General features: G+C 38.1%; 1 protein-coding gene across 9 annotated transcripts in view; it reads right to left on the bottom strand.

Annotated features, from left to right (window-relative positions):
- Positions 1-18,906, bottom strand: part of ITPR2 (inositol 1,4,5-trisphosphate receptor type 2) — a 497,457-nt gene that overhangs the window by 207,002 nt on the left and 271,549 nt on the right. For all 9 annotated transcript variants that reach the window (XM_035028030.1, XM_035028031.1, XM_035028032.1 and 6 more), the window contains 2 exons: positions 15,914-16,056; positions 10,867-10,975 (listed from right to left, as the gene is read on the bottom strand). In XM_035028030.1, the coding sequence (XP_034883921.1) occupies positions 10,867-10,975; positions 15,914-16,056 (252 nt within the window). The remainder of the gene's footprint in view (positions 1-10,866; positions 10,976-15,913; positions 16,057-18,906) is intronic.

Genomic DNA, 18,906 nt, shown 5'->3' with positions numbered 1-18,906 from the left:
TACATGTCTGTGAGTCACTATCTTCAACATTATGCCATCTATCTGATATTAATAATAAGCATTTGATCTGATTATTATTGTCCACATGCCCTCATTTAGATCTTGTGCCACCAACTCATTATACCAAGCTGCTACGTTGTGTTTATTAACACATCATATTGGTTTCCCCTCTTGCATCACAGTAGAAGCAGTATGGTCTATAATTTGAGTTTTAATTAAAAACTCAGCCAAAGGTTAGGAGCAACTAAGCAAAGATAAACCTCACAGTCGCACTGAGTAATCTGCAAATACTCAAAATGTGTGTTGTTTCATTGTAACTAAGATTTATCAAAAATGTTTGAGATTTTCAAGCACCAGATAGAATGTGCAAAAACCAAGCCTATTCTGAAAAACTCAGTGCACAGTAGACGTTCAAAATCATTACACACAGAAGAAATCTCTTAAGGTTTTTTTGTGTTATTTTAAACAGGAAAATCATTTTCCTTTGAAAGCCATGGCTGACAGTCCTACAGCTTTGTAAATTGATCCCAGGAGATAATAAAGACAGTCTCATGTAGTGATAGTAACTATGGGCACTGGAGCTGACACCCTGAGTTTTCATCCTTTTTTCCCTTTTCCTGTGTGACCTTGGTCAAGTTCCTTAACCTTTCTGTGCCACAATTTTCTCAACATGTTGTTATGAAGGTTAAATGAAGTAACACTAGAAAGCATTTATGCAAGCATCTGGCTTTTATAACATAGTAAACATCATAAAGGTGTTAGCTGTTACTATTTCTTAGTGTATGTACCTAAAAGTGGATAAAAATACATTTCCATGGGGGGGGTGGTCTGGGTGGCTCAGTCAGTTAAGCATCCAACTCGGTTTCAGCTCACTCAGGTCATGATCTCAGGGTCTTGAGATCGAGCCCCACATCAGGCTCCACACTCAGCGGGAGGTCTGCCTGAAGAGTCTCTCTCTGCCCCTCCCCCACTCTCTCAAATAAATAAATCTTTCTTTTTTTAAAAAAGAATACTTTTCTTTTTTTAAAATTTTTATTTTAAGATTTCTTGAACCTTCAGATTCAAACTCCTGTAAAAGAAGTAAAAGCCTCAAAGAGGTGGTTTAAAAAGGTAAAAGCAAATTTAAATTATCATTTATTTTCCCCAACATTATTTAATTCTCTCCCATGTGGAAAAGCATCACATGCAGAGCAGACTCAGAAAACTTTGATTTACATCCCTGCTCTGTCAGTTACTAATAGTATGGTTCTTAGTAGATCATTTTACCCTCTGGGCCTCGGTCTTCTTACTTATAAAATGGAGATTAAAAAATACTTTCTACCTCAGAGAGTACAGTGAGGATCCAAGAGCACACACATAGTTGCTCTGCAAATAGCCTTCCTAGAGTCGCACAGTCAACAAAGTTAAGTAACAACATCAATAATAATAACGGAGCTTTAGTACCTCACATACCAGATTATATATCCCCTCTCTGAGGACCTGTTCAAATAGAAGTTCAGGAATGAATGTCCTGATAGAAAGGTAAAATGTATCAGGCCCAATTTGCTTCACGAACTTTCTATGTACCTTTTCCTCCTTACAACAGGAACAACACAGACCAGCTCCAAAGGCCAACTTTCCTTGTGGCAGGAGATCCTGGTGCTACTGGAGATCACAGATGGAAGCTACAGCTAGTTACTCTAGCTGAGCTGACTAACTCAGTGTCCCAGTTTGGATGACCGGGCCTCAGCCTCTCTCCAGAGCCCCAGTTGCTCTGTCATTCATCTGGTTTTATAGTGGGCTTTTCCTCCTTCTTCTGTAGCCTGAGTCACTCACTAGTTCTTCCCGGGTCCCTTTAAGCCCTTCCTGAAAGAGAAGCTCAGTGGCTGGAACCTTCCTCCCATTTGCTTGTTCAGATCTGGTCATCCTTCCTTTGCTCCAGCTTCCTTTGGCTGAGCTCCCACCATTACTGTGCAGGGTCTGGGGACCCTCCACTCCCTCCCCTTTTGTTTTCCAAGTCAGACAGCAACAAACGCTACACAGTCCATCCAACACCATGCTTCCTACAAGATAATCTCATCAGCCCTCTATGCCATCGCTCTGTCCACTGCTGGCCCAACTCTGCATGCCAAGTATCAAGAAATCTGCCACTTCCTGGGCTGCAAAGAGATGTAAAGTGGAACTTGAAGTGATAATTCTAGAAGCTACTTCTTGGATACCACTACTGAAGGTAAATGTATTGTACCTGCAGATAGCTGGTAACATTTATTTCTACCATGTGTGAATAAGTCAGTCCACAAACACTTACTGAACAATGACTATGTGAGGGGAACAATGCTAGACAATGGGAATACCCCAGTGACTAGGATCACCAGTCTCTGCCCTCACTAGGTACAACACTTTATGGAGAATGGAGTGGGACTGAAGAGAAATGCAGAACTATACCTTCATGGAATCTCAGGTTTGAAAGGCCTTCTGGACATTTCTTTATCTTATGCATCAGACCTATTGAGGAGTTTCTAATTTATTTAAAATAACAACGTAGAGCAAAGAAACTCTTCATAGGCATGATATTAAAATGCCTATGCTAACAAGACAGGTACAATTTTATAAGTGCTGAAAGGGTTACAAACTAAAATAACATGAAGTTAAAAGAAAATAATCAGGAAATGCTTCCTAACAGGGGTTTGTTTAACTTAGATTTAGGCGGAAGAAACTATTATAATATATTAATCTTCATGCATTTTTCTTTTTGTTCTTTTTTCTTCCATTACAATACCATTTTTCACCTACAATCATTAACTACCAAATGTCTTACACTTACTAGTAGCAATGAGTGGTTGGCTAATTTTTGAGTACCAATGATGTTTTCATCATGATCTTTTTAGTCATTGATCTCTACAGAATCACAGCATATCCCAAAACCACTGAAGCAATGATGTTACCATGTCAGATTTTTAAATGGAAAAGTAAAGGCAACGTGTAATAAAGAATTTTGTAAATTGTTGCAATAATGAGATTACAATGACTATAACCTGGTAAATTTAGCAATTTTATGGCTTAACAAGTGACCAGCCAGCTCAGCAATTGAAAGAAGTAAATTTCTAAAAATTTTTGCTTTTATGCCCACCTTAATGATCACAGTCTTTTTGCCTAGATGAAAATATAAAATAAAGATTCCAAAGTTAAAGAGTATATTAATTATGTTTCTAAAACAGATCTTTTATTGTAAGGAGATATCACATATTTTCATATTTCCAAACATTTAGTTACCTAAATTTAAACAACACATAATACAATTTACAGGTGATTAAGATAGCACAACATACCTGCAACATCACTTATTGTACCTAGTTTAAAACAGCATTAGAACATTGCAAAAATAAATAAATAACTGCACTCACCTCTAAAGTGTATTTAATAAGATAGTCTACAAAATGCAGCTGATGCTAAAAACTGAAATTTATTTCCCCTTAGCAAAACAGTTATTACCAAATTCTTAGGCTGCTGTGCACTCTGTATAGCAATTCTACTTAAATTTGTTTATTTGCCTGCTAGAAAGTGAAATGAGTATATGCATAGAAGGTGAATGATTCTGCACAGACTCTTACTACAAGAGGAGCTTGATACAATTTACAAATTTGCAACAATGTGATTACTGCCAAGACTGACAGGTCTGCATATTTGATGTAGGAGGTAAATTTCTTGGTATAATTCTGGCTTATTCTTTTTTGCTGCTCCTCAAAATCAGAAATAAAAGATTAGTTACAACGATTTTTTTTTCCGTGCCGAGGAAAAGAATAAATTCTTGTTAACTCAGCTGACAGTAAATTTTAGAGTTTAAAAAAAAATGATGGAAGATATCTTAAAAATAACCAAAGGCATCATTTCTTAAAGACCTTTATTCCATATCACTCCAGATACCAACTTTTAAATCAAGAAGCCACTATCTGCCATCATTGTTCAATGTGTAAATACCACCTACCCCACTTGGGCATTTGTAAAGATCACAGCTCTCAATTAGACGCTGTGCCGTTTGTTGAATGCCACATTTCCGCAAGGGGCTGCCTATGGTGGTCATCTTATAAAGTACAGTTTAGAACTTTTAAATCTAATATGCAGGGTCCCAACAGCTCAGACTATGATCATAAGGTGGGATGTGGGGAGCTCTGATGATGATCTGTAGGTCTGTAACAATACACCTGAAAAATCCCACAACTATTGCATCATACTGTTCCCAACTTTCCCAAGTTCTTAACTTGGTCTAAAATCTCAAGCTTTTTCCTTAGTAACCTGCTGAATAATGGTTTATGCTTCCCAATACATATGTATGCAAATTTCATTAAGAATAAAATCAAAGAGCTTCTCATTTTATTTACCTGAATATCTGAGCAAATAAAAGGTCATGATTTCAAGTCCTATATCCTGTTTGGCTCTAATATGCTCATTAAGAGTGTGAGCTCAAGGGGCGCCTGGGTGGCTCAGTCGTTAAGCGTCTGCCTTCGGCTCAGGTCATGATCCCAGGGTCCTGGGATCGAGCCCCGCATCGGGGTCCCTGCTCGGCGGAAAGCCTGCTTCTCCCTCTCCCACTCCCCCTGCTTGTGTTCCTGCTCTCGCTATGTCTCTCTCTGTCAAATAAATAAATAAAATCTTTAAAAAAAAAAAAAAAAAGAGTGTGAGCTCAAGAGCCAAAATGTTTGGGCTGGGATACCAGCTCTCTTCCACCTGTCGGATGTGTGACCTTATATTCTATACCTGTTTCCTCACTAGTAAAAGGGAGGTAATAATGCCTCCTACCACATGGGCTTGAAGATGAAAATAAGATAATACATAGATCAGGGACAGTATCTGATATATATTAAGCTCCCAATAAATGCTAGCTGTTACCACTTTATAAAAATCAGTGCATAAAACCACTCCATAGCTATTATAGAGGCAGTTTCTATTAATCCCAAGGATATATATTGTAACCTGAACATTTTAAGAATATTGAATCTGACTGAAATATCTTTGTTGTCCTGTAGATCATATGTATGTCAGTGTAACTTATGAGTAGATAGCAACATATTCTCAGGGGAAATTATGATTGGCATTCTAAATAGGTCAACTTCTTTGACTACAGCATAAGGAAAGTACCTTTAAATTACCAGTTCCACAAGCCATCAGCAAATATTTTCAGTACGAGTTATCTTTTCCAGTTCTAAAGTACAGAAGCTACAAATGTTACATATTTAGGATCAGAGCTTATAGACATCTATATTTATGATTTATATATGGTTCTCCCTTTTTATGAGAGGAATAATTTGTAATGCTCTATAAATCTTCTTGGACATGTATACTAAAGAGTATAAGACGAAGGGGTGCCTGGGTGGCTCAGTTCGTTGGGCGGCTGCCTTCGGCTCGGGTCATGATCCCAGAGTCCCGGGATTGAGTCCCGCATCAGGCTCCCTGCTCGGTGGGGAGTCTGCTCCTCCCTCTGACCCTACCCCCTCTTGTGCTCTCTCTTTCACTCTCTCTCTCTCTCAAATAAAATAAAATTAAAAAAAAAAAAAGAGTATAAGACGAGTGGGGAAAAAAATCCTTAAAACCAAACTAATCCTCTGAACACCGTCCTTCTTTGTTCCCTGCTCCCGCTCATCAGACCACCTCTAACCAACCCCCAGAGCTTGTGCCCTCATTACCACCTCAGGTAAACCCTTACTCAGATCTGGACCTGAAATGTCTTTACACAAAACGATGGTGTGGTGCTATGATCACTCTGCTCTGTTCAACAGCACACATATCCTATCAGATATTTCTTTTTTGTGGTAGAGAGGTCATAGAAATAAGAGTAGGACAAAATGGCTTTCAGGATTGAGACCCTTGAAATCATACTGCCCTAAAGCCATTTTATTTAATTTTTTAAAGATTTTATTTACTTATTCCAGAGAGAGAGAGTGTGCATGAGCAGGGGGAAGGGGCAGAGGGAGAGGGAGAAGCAGACTACCCACTGAGCAGGGAGCCTGATGTGAGGCTCTATCCCAGGACCCCGGGATCATGACCTGAGGCGAAGGCAGATGCTCAACCAACTGAGCCACCCAGGCGCCTCCCCCCCCAAAGCCACTTTAAAACATTCCTTCTTTTCCCTTTCCCTCCCCAAACTGTCAACATACATACCCTTACATGGCATTTTTTTTTAAATTCTGGTAATTTTTCCCTTTAAGGACTTTCTATATACACCTTTCATGTTTTATCCTTCAATAAAATTAAGTACTATAACTTATAGTATGACATATAGGTCATATATGATGACTAGGTGATTCACACAGAGACACACATAACAGAAAATTAAATTCTCCTCTACTTATATTATTCTATTGAGACTCTTCAAGATATTGCCCATCCACATTTTGTATCTCAAACTTTTGGCACAAACTAAGAAACATGAAACAAAAAGAATATTAAGTAAAATTCATCTAGGAATTGCCATCAGAGTATTATAAATTGTAAATGTTTTTAAAAATAACTGACTAAATACCAGATAAAATGTAGTTACATGATGATTTTACTTAAGGCAAACAAAATCAGAAAGCTGGGATCTTAAAGTTGGAAATTGTTTCAACCATGAAGCAAATTTATGCTTCATTGCTCCATTTTTTTTTAATTTTACCAGCTACACAAACATACACAACTTCTGATATTACAAACCAAAGGAAGATTAATGTAAATGGCAATTTCTTAAGGTTTTAAATTTAAATAGGTGGAGTCTGAAACGTATCCCTACGCTTTTTAAAAAGTTCATGATACACCGCTTCACTTTTACAGAAGACCCACCCTAGTACCTGTTTTCGCTCACTGAAAGAAATCTGAAGATTTTCACTTTTATAAAAAAAAAAAAAAAAAAGGCAGGGGCGCCTGGGTGGCTCAGTTGGTTAAGCGACTGCCTTCGGCTCAGGTCATGATCCTGGAGTCCCGGGATCGAGTCCCGCATCGGGCTCCCTGCTCGGCAGGGAGTCTGCTTCTCCCTCTGACCCTCCCCCCTCTCATGTGCTCTCTCTCTCTCTCTCATTCTCTCTCTCAAATAAATAGATGAAATCTTAAAAAAAAAAAAAAAAGGCAAAAAGCGAAAATGGTGTTCAGCATTTGTTTTGCCGCAGAGCCCTGATGGAGGCAGCGAGCACCCCAAACAGCGAGTGGCACCCCCAAGCTCCTTCCCCTGGAACCACACTCAGTGTCTCAGCATCAAGCCCCCAGAGTTTTGAACTGTGTCTGTGAGCACCCGTGCTTTATCTCGATTTAGTCTGTGCATTTGTTAGCAAGAGATGTCCCAAGGTATCAGAAAAGCCTAAGACAGGTTATATCTTAGGTCTAGGAATGCATAAACACTTTCCATATAAATTAATGGTTATCACTTATTTGCTTTATACCATTTTGGCCTATGAAAGGTTTTATAGGAACACTACTTTGGGATAGCAGGGGAAACGTGTATTAGGATAGCTAGTGCGGGAAAACCCTGGTACCTGGTGTGAATTCTCTGTTTTGATTTACTTCTGAGAGATCTTTTGGAAATGCTTCGAACACAAACAGTAGAAAACCAGTTGATGGTAGAAATCCAGTTATTAGACAACCAGATATTAGGTACCCTCTGTGACTTAATGCCATTCCAAGTGTCTCCAGGTTTTTTTGTTATATTCATTCACATTTAAACTGTCCTACATAGCAATTTTAATCAGCCACAAGTAAACTCTCCATCTACATACTACATGTCATCTCTGTCAGTAAAAGAACCGTTGTGATATGTTGAACGGTGGCATACCCCAACTATGTCTATGCCCTAACTACCAGAACCAGTGAATATGTGAACTTGCAAGGCAAAAGGACTTTGCAGGTGTGATGAAGAATCTTGAAATAGGGAGAACAGACGGGATTATCAAGGTGGGTCCAATATCACTGTAATTACAAGAGGGAGGCAGAAGGGTCAGAGTGAGAGATGTGATAATGGAGTGTGTGTGTGGTGGGGGGTGGTGGTTGAAAGATGCTATCCTGCTGGCTTTGAAGATGGAGAACTGAGTCGCGAGCCAAGGAATGAAGGAGGCCTCTAGAAACTAGAAAAGGCAAAGAAAGTCTCCCTTAGAGTCTCCAGATAGAATATAGCCCTGCCAATACCTTGATTTTCGGCTTTTGACCTCCAAAACTGTAAGATAAATTTTGGTAAATGGAAAACTAATACAATCATGAAAACACAGACACCTATAATCCTGCTACTGATAATCAGGGGTTTTTTCTGAGAGCACACAATGAGTTGTAGAATATCTTTGACTGGTTTCTGAATCTGTTACCCAGTGCCATTTCACCCAGACTGGTGAATCATTTCACTCTGCCCCCTCCCCCCCAACCCCCGACATGAATAATTGAGCTAAGTAAAGTCCTGGTCTGGCATTTACTGTGTGACCTCAGGTAAATCACATACTGTCTCTGGGTCTCCATGACATCCTTTATAAATGCTTGGACTAAATACTCAGAAATAGCCTGAAGCATCATAAAAGGGAGGCACAGTGTATTTTGGTAATTCTATTGAGAAAGTAATCACCACTGGCTGGAACAAGTGATAAGTGCTACCCATTAGAGCTCCTCCACAAAGATAACACTGGGGGTTTTGGAGGTTTGTTTGGATTTTAGCAATACATGATTCCAAATGTAGCAAGGTTTGGTGCAGGATTAGCCTGAGGCACATTGCAGGCACACAACAGCACAGATTTCTGGAGGCTAATGGATGAGGAAGGGTGGGGGCAAAAAGCACTGGGGACATTATGGAGCGTCTGGAACACCAAGGCAGTGCAGAGCCCCTGACAGTTTCTGAAAGACTCTTACGATCTCTGCAAACTATATTCCATGAGTCCACTAGCATGTGAATTGTACCTCACAGTGGCCCCTGGCAAGCTGTGTCATTCCTCTCCTAATCTCCATTGCCCAGGCACAATGCCAGCATTAAATATTGTTCATAGCATATGTGTTAAGTGACTGAGTGAATAACCCCAACTAGCCTTTCTCATCTTAAGTCTTCCCTTAGGGCTATGTCTTGCTGGGGCCATTCACCCACATATCATATGAGAATGGTGCCCCTTGGACTTTGGAAAACAGCAGCTCTAGCTTCTTTCAAGCTCTGTCTCAGAGAGGTGGACTACTGGAGTTTTCTAGCAAGAGATAATGAGAGTCTGAAGTAGTGATAGCAGTGGGAATGGAAAGGAGATTTATTCTAGGGTAGTTTGGGAGATACACTCTAATACTCTTGATTAGTCAAAGTAAAATCTTTTTTTTTTTAAGATTTTATTTATTTATTTGAGAGAGAGAGAGAGAGAGCATGCAGCAGAGGGAAAGGGAGAAGCAGAGGGAGAGAGAGAAGCAGGCTCCCCGCTGAGCAGGGAGCCTGACGTGGGGCTGGACCCCAGGACCCTGAGATCATGACCTGAGCCGAAGGCAGACGCTTAACCAACTGAGCCACTCAGGCGCCCCTCAAAGTAAAATCTTACTTTATTTCTTTCTTATTTTCTTTAGAGCGGTTCCATAATAATCTGTTATATAAAATCGGAACTCTTACGTATCTCCTGTTAAGCACAAGTTACTATTACTGTAAACCTCACTCTTCTGTCAAAATTTATATTGACCCCATTTTTCTATTTTAGGATCTAGTACTTTAATCAAAATCAAACCAGCTATAGCAGTATTTTAAAGAACCAGAGAAAGAAAACAATAAAGTCTGAAATTGACTATTTTTTACAAGCGTACCAAATACTCAGACTTATAAGCATTTTTCTTGAGTCCTAGAAACATTGTGTCATAGAAACATTTGCCAAAATTGCACTGACCACCTTTATTTCTGTAATTCGCTTCCCAAACATAGTTTAAATGATGAAGAGAACTAATGCAAAGCAAAAGTCATTTTGATTATAAAGCAAGCATCTGATTCAAATAGAGTAGTTTGAAGTTATGCCCCTTCTATTAATATCCAAGATTCCATTGCATTTCTTTTCTACAAGATTAAATTAAAAAAAAAAAAACCTTGACACTATGATCTTTTTGGAATTAGATAGCATATACATAAATTAATAAATAAAATTCTTCCTATTTTAAACATATCAGATGATTAGTACTTACAGAATCAGACCAAAAAGTTATTAAGGAACATGGTACAAATTTTGTTTGATACCTAACATATAAGTATAGGTAGCTAGCTAAAAAAACAAAAAACAAAAAACAAAAAAAACCCACCTCACTGGATTTATATTTTATATTTAAGTGTATCACCTTGGGTATTAGACATGCTGCTAGCTATATCTTAATGAGCACCTGAGCTGTCATTTTTAATAACAGAATGACAATTATTATCTGTAAGTTATATTCCCTGAAAATCAATACTTAAATTAATATAGGTAAGAATAGAAACTTACTATTCCACTTACAAAAAAATATTATTATTTTATAATACATGGCATAATATTATAGAAAACAAAAGCGACATATATTTACAATAAAAGATCAACATATGCCCAAATGCATAGACCATTTTAATATGCAGCAGAACTTTATACAGAATTTTAATAATGAATCTCAGTTGTTCATTGTAAAAAAAAAAAAATCATTTGGTCTATATGAGAAAATACACATATTGAAGATAAAATATAATAAAACAAATGAGCCAAATACTTGGGCCATTCTAATCTTAGTTTTTTCTCAATTCAAAGCAGACATGAAAGATGAATACCAAACAAACAAATTATCTAATTCATCTAAGTACTATGCCATCAGAATGTAATATAAGCAATCATCTCATAGCCCACGTAATTCATTGGTTATGGCATACTAGAAATTCTACTTAATTTTCAAATACTAAAAATTAAAAATATATACCTCTTCCACAAAGCTGTCTTTCTTCTCTAGCATTTCTCGTAAAGTCTGAAGAATTTTAATGCACAGCTTCTCTTCTTTCTCCATTAGTTTCTTTGTATGATTAATCAACCTTAAAGCAGAATATTAAGTCTTAAATACAACAGTGCTTTCTCTTCAATCTACTAACATCATATACTAGAGGGGAAAGAGTCACATTATTATTTGAGAATATGAAGTAAACATGATACCTATTTTCAAAACTTTTAAAATTACACTTCAGCTCACAGACTTTGTATTATAAAACATCCTTTGCTTTACAGGCAGTATATCTCAGTGCTTTTAAATTTATTCAAGTAGCATACTTTTAGTGGGACACAATACTCTAAAAGACAATGAGACACTGATTATCTTTAATGCCATCATATGAACTAAACCAACTTTACTAGTAGAGAAACGGGAATATTTGCAGCAAATTACATTTTATTATATTATGTTATACTATATTATTTTCTATAGACTATCTTACCTTAATTACATAGGTTCAGTAGCAGTATACAACACTGCAACCTTAGCATAATGGGCTGTTTTCCAGTTTCTGTTAATAATAATAATAATGTGCTATTTTTCACTACTAGGGCTTGGTAGAAACAGGCAGTTTTGTGATCAGAAGCCAAAAACCACAACAACAAAGTAACACCAGGACAGTCTATCCATGTACTATTTTTACTATAATGTGGGCAAAAAATTCTAATTTTATAGTGGTAACCTTTGCACTGGTATTCTGTCAGAAGAAAAGTTTGAGGATCATAGTTATATACCATCCTCAAGAACTCAAAATCAAGTAAAATGTTTATAATCAGAATGCATAGCTTATCCTATATAACTCTGAAAAAGCTAGTTCTCACAATGACCCTGTGAGACATGTCTTCCTAGAAAAACAGAATGATGTCGAACATAATGGAATGGCCCCATTTCAGTGACATAACAGGAGTACCATGGGACATAACCCTCAGGAAAAGTGAGCTTTCACTAGAAGATGACTAGTCAGAGCTTATCAGGTGTCAAGGTGAAGTACTAGGACTACCCATGGATTCTCTCAATTCATCTTCCCAACAAGCCAATGGCACAGGTTCTATTACCTGGCTCCTGAGAAAACAGAGGTCCAGAGAGATAAAGCAACTTGCCTGTAGTGACACAATCATTGAGTGGTGGGATCTGGAAATAGACCCATGTCCATCTGACCACAGAGCCAAGTTTGTGAAGCACCATTCTGTGGTGACATGACCCATTTACTAATCTCTTGAGTCTCAGAGTTACTGTGAAGAGAGTCCCCACTCAGCCACCTCTTATGTGATATGGTAAGTGTTTCAACACAGGTAATGGCAAATGCCATAAACTGGACAAAGAAACTATACATTCTTTGGGGAAGTTTCCTAGGGCTGATAAAAGGTTCCAGTGAAGAGATAACTTTTAATGATGAAGATTTCACCCAGCAGGAAAAGGTGGAGAGAGAAGGCGTCCTTTCAAAGGGAAGACTATGAACAAAGGGCAGAGGCAGAAAGCTGACCTTTCTGTCCAGGAAATGATAAATACTCCATCTCCAGCTGACACGTGAAGACATAAAAGAAGAGAGGATAAGAGATGCAATCTGAAAAGAAGGAACGGGCAGTATTACGCTAAAGAGTCTGGAATGTACGCTATAGAAAATAGGGGACCTCTGTTTTAAAGGACCTGAATGACCCTGCCTACGTGTGAAAGATGACATGGAAGAGTAAGAACAAGGCAAGGGATGCACAGGGCATGTGATGGGGTAATCTACAAGAAGCAATATAGAAATAAAACAGCCAGGACTTGGTAAGTAATGACAAATCAGAAATGGAAGAAGAAGAGGAAGGGCAGATGACAGACACCTGAAATTTATGGACAGGGTGAGTGAATGGACAGGGATACTTTTAAATGATACCCATGCCATGCTGAAGGAGGAGCACACAGTGAAGGAAGGAACAGTGATTTCCTTTCAGACATGTGATCAGGTTCAGCAGGCAGAATAACTGTTCTCAAGTTCTCCTTGCAAGGTAAACACCTGCCTTCCTGAAACTTCTGCTGTTTTGTCCTTTCTTTTGCATGGTAGTCCTTGAATGCATGAACATAGTTTTGGTGGACATCGTAAATTTCCTTTGATTTTTTTTTTTTTCTCTCAGGCTATTTTAATTTTCTTTAACTTTTCTTTAGATAAATATTTCATTCACCAACCATTTGAAAACATCAAGCATAAGGGTGAATACCATTTGCTAGGAATTTATACAAGGTATTCATCTGTTACATAATGTCTGGTTGAGTAAAATCTGTGGCCTTCTACATCAAAAACTAATGATGTAATGTATGGTGATTAGCATAACATAATAAAATTAAATTAAAAATAAAAATAAAATCTGTGGCCTTCTAATATTGCTTTCTATGATCTAAGGAAAAAATAAGTTTCACGAAAAAATGCACCATATAAGTACATGTGTGTAGTGTATTAAACTAACACAAAAGTTATATATGAGATGCACTGATATTTTATATTTTTTAATTCATTTTTTATGGTTGCCTCTGCTCCCTAAATTAACTTTTAAACCCATTAATGAATCACATCCCACAGTTTGATAAACTATGAGATTATCCTTCATAAGGGAGGAGTTAAGTGTTAATTTGAATAGATTGTAACCAGACGTCTTAAAGGTTAACACCCACATTGACTTATTCTCTCTTTATTCTCTTCTGTCTCAATTTATGTGACAAAGTAGATATGGGAATTTGGGATCTTTCCTGGGATCTACCCCTCACATTCTCCAGCAGACCCATCTGAGTCAACAAGTTCCAAGAATTAAATTCATTTGAGGAAGTCGGAGGCCCCACAAAGGCCTTGGATCTAAGCTCTCTTCTCCAGCTAAGCTTTACCAGAGAGCTCTGCACAGTAATACAGGGCCCCTTGCATAGCTATTAATAAAGTTGGATTCTAACTTTTTTAGACATCCCTGCAAATAAAACCCTTGGTTCTTCACAGAGTTAGGGAAGGAGTAGGAAAAGCACTAGAGCAGAAAACAGACATTCTTGAGTCACTGGCCATACTACAATCATAATAGCACAAAAATCTCTTCTCTAACCACAAAAGTATGTGACATCTCTTTTTTCCATCTGAGTGTAGTATCTGTAATATGTTCCTACTATTATATTGCTCTGTTTCTCTCCTTTTCGGTACCTGGTGTTGCAACAGATTTGCTTTTAGCACATGTTCAGCTCAGGCCAATATTTTCTTGGCATTGTGAGTCACTCTATGTCATCTTTACATAGACCTACATCTTTAAGTTCTCGACCGGTGAAATCCAACATAACTTTTTCTGCAATAATTGAGACATTCTCTATCTGTGCTATTAAATTTGTTGGCCACTAGCCACATATGGCTATTAAGCACTTAAAATGTGGCAAATGTGATAGGAACTGAATATTTTCTTTATATATTTTTATTAATTTAAATTTTAACTTAAAAACCTATGTGTAGCTAGTAACTACCATACTGACAGCCTAATTCTTGACATTGAAGCAGCAAACTTTTTTTCTAAAGAGCCAAAGAATAAACATTTTGGGCTTTGTAGGCCACAAAATCTCTGTGGCAACTAGATGACAATACTATAATAGCCACAGACAACATGTGAATCAAAGCGTGTAGCTGTGTTTCAATAAAACTTTATTCGCAAAAATCATCAAAAGGACCAATTTACCCCAAAGGCCGGCGTTAGCCAGCCCCTGTCCTAGACTATCAAGTCTCTGGGACATATCTATAGTATCATATTAATTTCCTGGACTTACAATTCTCGATTACTACCCGCTTTTTAATTCACATTCTATGCATTGATATACATTCACAGGAGGTAAAGGATATTTCTCAAAGGCCCTATTACTAGTGAATACCTCTACTTATTTTTTTTTTTCTAATGGCTTCCATGGTTATCAGTTTTGCAGATACACTGGACCTCTTCACTTAAAAATTCTAATCAGAAGACTGACAAGTGTCCAGACGAACACATTCTTCCTAGTCCCTATAGGACATAGTGGGTCTAGAGCCAAGAATCCATGATTCTGGCTATAATACAGAAACCCTGCCTATTCTTCAAAATGATTCCTGCAGTCAGCTCTTCTCATCCCATATCTTGTTTTCTCTCCACAAATCCCAGCTTTAACTGGTAAAAGGAAGGAACACACTTCTTGTGTCCCCCAGTCCTTCCATTTTTACCTCAAGTGCATCACAGTCAATGGAGGGGGTTTTAGCAATATCCTCAACCATGTAGGAATTAGCTGTGATAGATATGGTCAAGGGGTTAGCAAGTACCTCTGACTGGCCATCTTGAATGAATCACTCAATGAGTGCCCTCACATTAAGACATGGCTCTTTTTTTCTGGAGCTAGTTACACTTTCTCTCGCAACTTGCAGATCTTCTGAGGGAAATAGTAGATGAGAGGCTGCAGATGAGGATGATCAAGGCAGCAGAGGCTGTGTGGAGACGTCATAGCTCTTCATCTAAAGCATGCCTCAGCCTTCCCACCACTAAAATGAGGCTGAGTCCTCAATCTCACAGAGTGTTGGTGCAGATAGATTCAAGAGGTAAGCACATGGAGGACAATAACACACACAGCAAGACCTCAGTAAATGCTAGTTTCCCCTTCTTTCCATTATGTTAATGAAAATAAGTGACTTTAAACAAGAATCTTTTTGAAGGTCACACCACATACTGTGTGTGGGATTAGAGAGGAATAGAGAGGAATGAGAACTTATTTCATGTGATATTTCGTGCCCAATAATGACGTTTTATTTTCAGTAAACTTTAGTAAAATATAACTTGACCTTCACCAAAATAAAATTTCAATTGACTCAAATTAATGATTTTGAAAGTGTATTTTAACATGGATTTTAGATCTTTCACATATTCTGTGGACTGTCATGTACCAGCAGAGTAAAAAGCAGAAATGTATTAGAGGCCATCTCGGCTTGGTAACACTAGCAGAATCTCAGATTGTACCCACTTACTTGGACATGAAAGCACCACATCTTATTCTTGCATCACTCCCCTCGGGGAACAGTAGTTCTGGACTGTACAACACATCAACCAACACTGAGAATTCAGCCTGCATCATCGGGCTGAACTGTTGTTCCAACGAGGCCACTACATCCTAAGGAATAAAGCACAAGGGAACCCACATGAAGACCTAAGTCAGATTTCATCATTTGAAGATATGACAAGTCTAAGAATACTAACCAGAAATAAGACGTGGGAGTTTCAGAGATGTACCCTACCTTCCTGTGGCATCAGAGGTCTGTGCTTAAAGTATAGTCTGGTTGTCTGTATGAATATTGCTTTGGTCACCTTTTTCATTTATAAGATAAGAGAGGGGTGGGTAGGTATATGATTTCTAAGGATATTTATACAAGGTGAAAAGTGAGTAAAGCCACTGTTACAAGCCCTGCAGTATCTAGGATTTTAATGGAGACATGATAGGTATTCAGCAAATCAGAATAAATTGGGGTATGCTTGAGGAACAGCTTAAAGATTCCATATGTATTTCTGGTCATCTGGAACTAACCGTATCTTCCACTGGAGAAATTCCTTGATATATTCTTTGAAGGAGTATTAGCACTTCACAAGGGTTCGATGACATTTAATACTATTTCAAATTACATCTTTTTGATAGACATTATTGGTCACCTACCCAACAGCCTTTCTCCATCCTTCTCCTTACTAATAGGATCCCCATGTTGTTTCTCAATTAGGCAACAACATCCTCAGGGTATAAGCCCCCTCAGGTTGGGGTCATGGTTGATTACTTTAAGCCAGTCATGGTCATTCCAGTTCCCCTGCCAGTGATTAGTCTAGACATGATTATGTGACACCGTCCTAGCTAATAGGACATTGGTTGACGTTAGCTGAGCAGGCAGTGGTGTGTGTTAGGGGAGGCAGGGGTGGGCTCTTTTGAAACTACCTATGGCTCTCAAGACAGCTTAAGCATGTGAACCCAAAATGGGAGGCAGCCCCCATATGAATTTTGGAGACCAGCCTTAGGCTGAAAGCCAATAGACCAATAGTGTTAGGGCCCTGCTCTCTTGAGCTACTAAACTAACCAATTTGAGAAGAGCCCCAACTCCAGATTCCTTGCTATGTGAAATGACATGTCTTTAATTGTTTAAGCCACTTTTCATTAAAATTGTGTTAATTATAGCTGAAGCATTCTCACTGACATGTTTCTAAAATGGTCTGTGGGCAATGACAATTTACTGAACATTCTTTAATGACTAAAGCATTCCCTTTTTGTTTTTAAAATAACTATGTTAAAAGACCAAAAAAAAAATCTTCTCACCTAAAGCAATATTTTATTCACCCATACCTATGACATATTTTGTTCAGCAGAAAACTGATTGCCAATCGCTTATTGTTACTTTCAGCTACAGCAACACAGATGGGGTACCACCACCTCTCTTGATTTCTTATGGCTAGATTTCAGAGTTAACTCCTGTTTAACCCTTTCTTCCCTTTTCAGCAAAAGTGATGATTTCTACTTCAACTATTCTAATAAGCTGAGAAATTTCTGATGACAGTTAAAAGAGACTATCAGGAAGGCAATAATGTAAATTGGAAACTAGATACTCTATAATGTGGGAAGAGAATATGCTTATCAAATTTATGACCATATTTAATAAAATGTATCTATTTTTTCAGATTACCTATCTTCATTTCATTTACTAAACAAATTATGTTCAGGCTCCTATGATGTGAATTCGGTCTTCAGCTTTTATTTTGATCACAGGCCAATTATGTAATCTCTAACTTGTTATTTCCCCCTGTGAAAAGTCAGGATAATGATACTCACACTCACATGGGTTTGCTGTGAGGATTAAAGGTAAGTACACAGGACAGCCTCTAACACATACTGGCCACTTATTATTCCTCAATAAATGTTTGTAATCATTACTGTTGAGTAACAGTTAGTTGCAATCATCACCCTATTAACAAATCCAGTGGTTACTTTGCTGCCTTCATCTTACCCAACCACTGCTAAGCATTTTACACACTTGTTTCTATTCTGTCAAACCCTTCCTGCTCTGCTCTTGGCTTTCGTAACATCATACTTTCTCTATTTTCCACCTATGTCCTGACCATTCCTTCGCCAACTCCCAGTAGCTCCTGGTCCTTTCTTGTGAGAAATCTCATTCAAGTCCATGGTCTTAATATTATATATATGCTGGAACATTCCACATTTATATTTCCTGCATGGACATCTTTCCAAACCACTCTGGACTCATATATCCAACTGCCTGTTTGACATACCCACATGGATATCTAAATAGACATCTCAAACTTAAAATCTCACACACAGAATTCCTAATTACAATTCTCCATTCTTCCCTATCTTAGCAAATGATTCAATCATATCATATCCTCTATTCTCCTTTCCAACCCCCCACAACTCATCCACCCATCTACCAAGTCCTGTTGGCCCTACAACCAAATATATACAAAATTCATCTCCTTCTCTTCACTACAATTGCTACCCCCATGAGCCAAGCTGCCATCATCTTTTGCCTGAATTAATGCAAAAGTCACTGCTTCTATGTCTGGACCCTATAATCCACTCATCACTCAAAATCCAGTGACCTTTTAAAAAGCAAACCAAGTCATGATTATCCTCTACTGAAAATCTCCAATGAGTTGCCATCTCACTTAGAATAAAATCCAAATGCCTTACCATGCAAGTCTCTACATGATCTGGCTCCTACTTTCATAATCCTCTCCTCCTTTGCTCACTATACTCTTACCCCAATGGGCTTCTCTTGGCTCCTCAAACCCATCAGCTTCATTCCTGCCTAAGTACCTTTGCATTTACTATTCCCTCCTAATAAAAATCTCTGTCCTCAAATCTTTGAATAGATTATTCCTCTCCCTTATTCAGGTCTCAACTCAAATGTCACCTCAACAGAGGTGTCTACTATAAGATCATTCTCCCAGTATGTCTTCACCATGTCGTTAC

This window comes from Mirounga leonina, unplaced genomic scaffold, assembly GCF_011800145.1.
Source record: "Mirounga leonina isolate KUSES-001 unplaced genomic scaffold, KU_Mleo_1.0 Mir_201, whole genome shotgun sequence".
Classification (NCBI taxonomy): Eukaryota; Metazoa; Chordata; class Mammalia; order Carnivora; family Phocidae; genus Mirounga; species Mirounga leonina.
This window is presented reverse-complemented; position numbering and strand designations above follow the sequence as displayed.